General features: G+C 38.7%; 1 protein-coding gene across 2 annotated transcripts; it reads left to right on the top strand.

Annotated features, from left to right (window-relative positions):
- The first annotated feature begins 572 nt into the window (after positions 1–572).
- Positions 573–3,253, top strand: LOC120145172 (protein UPSTREAM OF FLC-like). Of its 2 annotated transcripts, none has more exons than XM_039159064.1 (4): positions 573–831; positions 1,159–1,228; positions 1,324–2,208; positions 2,962–3,253. In XM_039159064.1, exons 1-4 carry the CDS (start codon positions 597–599, stop codon positions 3,128–3,130), a joined length of 1,359 nt encoding a protein of 452 aa, XP_039014995.1. In that variant the 5' UTR covers positions 573–596; the 3' UTR covers positions 3,131–3,253. The 2 variants fall into 2 exon arrangements, with proteins under 2 accessions (XP_039014995.1, XP_039014996.1); XM_039159065.1 differs by having other exon boundaries at positions 1,324–2,216; positions 2,962–3,069.
- The last annotated feature ends 305 nt before the right edge of the window (positions 3,254–3,558 follow it).

The raw sequence follows: 3,558 nt of genomic DNA, 5'->3' as shown, positions 1-3,558 counted from the left end.
CCAACCAATGATATCATACTTTTTATTTTTTTTTTCGATTCTGATTAAACGGTGGAATTATTAGGCATACGGCCAAATATAATTATACAAATTTTTTAACTATTATAGCATTTTTTTATTAAATGTCTATAATCAATGACATAATTGTTATTAATTAAACAATTTAATTGACAAAACCAAAACATCACTAAAATAAAATTGGCATATAATTAGTTTATCGTGAATTACTCTTTAAATTATTTAAAGTAGGAATACAAATAAACTAGGAATTTGACTGACAATGCTACTGCAACCGCAAGAAGCCAAGAACTGATATCAAAACACCCCTTTTTATTTATTTGCTAGCTGTTGTCTGCAGAACTCTCATTTTGAACTCTTCACTTCTCTTCTCCGTTTCACACTCTCTTCCTTTTCCTATAAAAGTCCAAATCCACCCATATCTGCTCCCTTCACTCTCCTCAGGTAACATCACTTTCCTCAGGTAACATCACTTTCCTTGCTTCTTATATTATATCACCTCCGCTCTCTTCTTTGTACTGTCTCATTCACCATCTTTGTTGTTTCTGTTGTTTGGTTTTGCAGATAGAGAAAGTGCAATGGCGTTGAGTTCCAGAGGTAGAAGAGCCACAGAGTTTGGGGTTGTTTCTAGGAAATGGAAAGAGAGAGAAATAAGCCCCGAAAGGAATAAAATCTGGATTGAACCCAAGTCTCTCACCAGCAATGCTCAAAGGAAAGTTTTTGTTGTTTACTACTTGTCTAGAAATGGCCAGCTTGAACACCCTCATTTCCTGGAAGTTCCTCTCTCTTCTAGTCATGGACTTTATCTCAAAGGTATAAGGTCTTCGTTTCTTTTCTGGTTGTTTTTTTTTTTTTGCAAAATTTTCTTTCTTTTTCCCTTCCCCAGAATTCTCCGTTTGGTTTGTAAGAAAGTAACCAAAATTTTGAATTTTACGTACCCAAGAAATGCCTTTTGCCAAATGGTAATGCCCAATTCCATTGCTGACAAAAACAGCTAACTTTCTGTTTTCTCGTAAAGCATAAAATGTAAAAAGAAGTGATTTTTTTTCTAATAAAAACCTTTTCTTCTCTCTGTTTGGGTGCTGAGAAAAAGAAGTTCACAGCAATTTGATATTAAAATTCTATTTCTTCCATCTTCAGATGTAATCAACCGCCTAAACCTACTTCGAGGCAAAGGCATGGCTACCCTATACTCTTGGTCATGTAAACGGTAACACTCTCGTTCATTTCTAGCCGTCTGATAAGGTTATCACTTCTCCTCACCGTCCGATATTTAATTCATCAACTTGGTTTTACTTGAATCAGGAGTTACAAAACTGGTTTCGTTTGGCACGACTTAGCAGACAACGATTTTGTCTATCCATCTAACGGTCAAGAATACGTTCTCAAAGGATCCGAGATCCTCGACCATTCGATCAGCACCCAATCCCTCGAAGTAAAGTCATCTTCTTTTAGATTAACAAAACCATTGGACGGTCAAAACCCCGACAAAGATCGTGACTTTCCGTCAACCAGACGACGGAGGAATCAGTCGTGGGGTTCCATTGATCTCCACGAATACAGAGTTTATAGGGCCGAGTCAAGCTCCGAGTCAGTTCGGGGACTCGCTGCTGATGCATCGACTCAAACCGATGATAAGAGAAGGCGAAAGCCGGTGGTTAAGCAAACGGAGATCGAGGAGGTGCAAAGTAGAAGTCAAGAGTTGGAGCAGAAGCAGACATCGGAGCTTAACAGAGAAGAGATTTCACCTCCGCCGTCGGATTCTAGTCCCGAGACATTGGAATCACTGATGAAAGCTGATGGACGGCTGAGGTTGTGCAATGGTGGTGGTGGTGGTGGTGGGAACGAAGATAACTTGTGTTGGACGGCTGAGGGTTCCCAGAGTGGTCGAATGAAGGCGTCTTCTGTTTTGATGCAGTTGATATCCTGCGGTTCGATCTCCTTCAAGGATTGTGGACCGAGCTCAGAGGGGGATCAAGGGTTATCCTTGATTGGGCACTATAAATCAAGGCTACCTCGTGGAGCAGGAGATTGTAGCCATGTGAGGAAAGAAACTGGGATTGAAAGAGATCTTGGGAGCTTCTCAAGGGTAAGATTGGAAGATAAAGAGTACTTCAGTGGGAGCTTGATTGAAACCAAGAAAGTTGAAGTTCCTTCCTTGAAGAGATCTTCTTCTTACAATGCTGATAGGTAACTTTGTTAACCATTGAGTAATGTGAACGGATTACTTTTTGAATAGTCAGGTAATATTCACACATACTCTATATACGCTTTCACACACTATATACGCATTCACACACTATATATTTTATATACGCAGCTGTTCAAATCATAGACATTTAAAAAAATTAATTGCATGTTGTTTCATCTTGTTAGATTCATATGAGATTACTAGCTTTGGAATTTTGACAATTTAGCCTCAATGTGATTAAGCAAACTCTGGATTTAGAATGAACCAAATACTATATGTTGATGTGATTGAAGTGTACATGCATTGAGGGTATGATGCAATGAATAGCTTTGAAGTTTTTGTTGAAAACTGAACTGTAGCTGACCTGGAAGGCAAGTAAAGTTTGTTCTGGGTCTGAAAAAGACCCTGCTTGGCATGTTCGGGTCTTCAGTGTAACATTCGTACTGGGTTTTAGATTAAAGGCTATTCACTTTGTTGGTACAGGTACGATCTATTGTTCATGTACTGGAAATGATGGTTGTGTTTGTCTTCGTTTTTTTCACTTTTTCTTCCATTAGCCATCCTTCCATTAGCCATCTGTCCATTTAATGATAGGTCATATTAAATATTGCCCATCCAGGTTAATAATCCGTATTTGAATCCAATGGTTCTCCTAGAACTAAAAAGAAGAAGCACTTATTCTAGTTTACTTGTTGGGTTTGCTCTCCTTGTTGCCTGTTCGTTTGAGTAATTGATGAACTTTGAATCATCAGGAGGGTGCAGTTGCAGTTGGCCGAAAAGGAGATCGATGGAGCTCGTTCCAAGTGCATACCGAGGAAGTCGAAAGCTGTGCTAACGAAGAAAGAAGGTGTCAGGAACGGGGATATCGGCTGCAAAAGTGGAAGCAATAGTCAAGTGGGAAGCAAAAGGCATGAAGTGTAGATCATCATTGTGCATTGGTGATTTGTAGCATAGGAATATGAATTGTTTGTTTGTAGTTTTTGTAACAGAACAGAGAGAAAGATTGCAAGGCACGGCACGGCACGGTGAGAGGGAACAGTAGGGTTGGGAATGTTGTGAAGGGGGGACTTTTTGTTGAAAGGGTGTAAATTTGGGTGCCTTGATTTTTGTGGGTTCATTTTGTTTTGATTTCAATGTAATGGCACTAACCTCAAGTAGCGGTTTTGACAATCGGTTGGTTTGACTTTGAAACATGGGAAATGGAATTTCATTCTCGATTTTATCTCATGGAAGTTCTACAATGCAGCACAATTAATATACGGTTAAAAAGTGTTACTTGTTTTGTAATTATTTAAATAATAAAATCGGTAAAAAATTATCTAAAATATTATTATTTTTATCGGTTTTGT

This window comes from Hibiscus syriacus, unplaced genomic scaffold, assembly GCF_006381635.1.
Source record: "Hibiscus syriacus cultivar Baekdansim isolate YM2019G1 unplaced genomic scaffold, ASM638163v2 tig00110893_pilon, whole genome shotgun sequence".
NCBI lineage: Eukaryota > Viridiplantae > Streptophyta > Magnoliopsida > Malvales > Malvaceae > Hibiscus > Hibiscus syriacus.
Note: the sequence above shows the minus strand (reverse complement) of the source record. Positions and strands in the feature narration are given on the sequence as shown.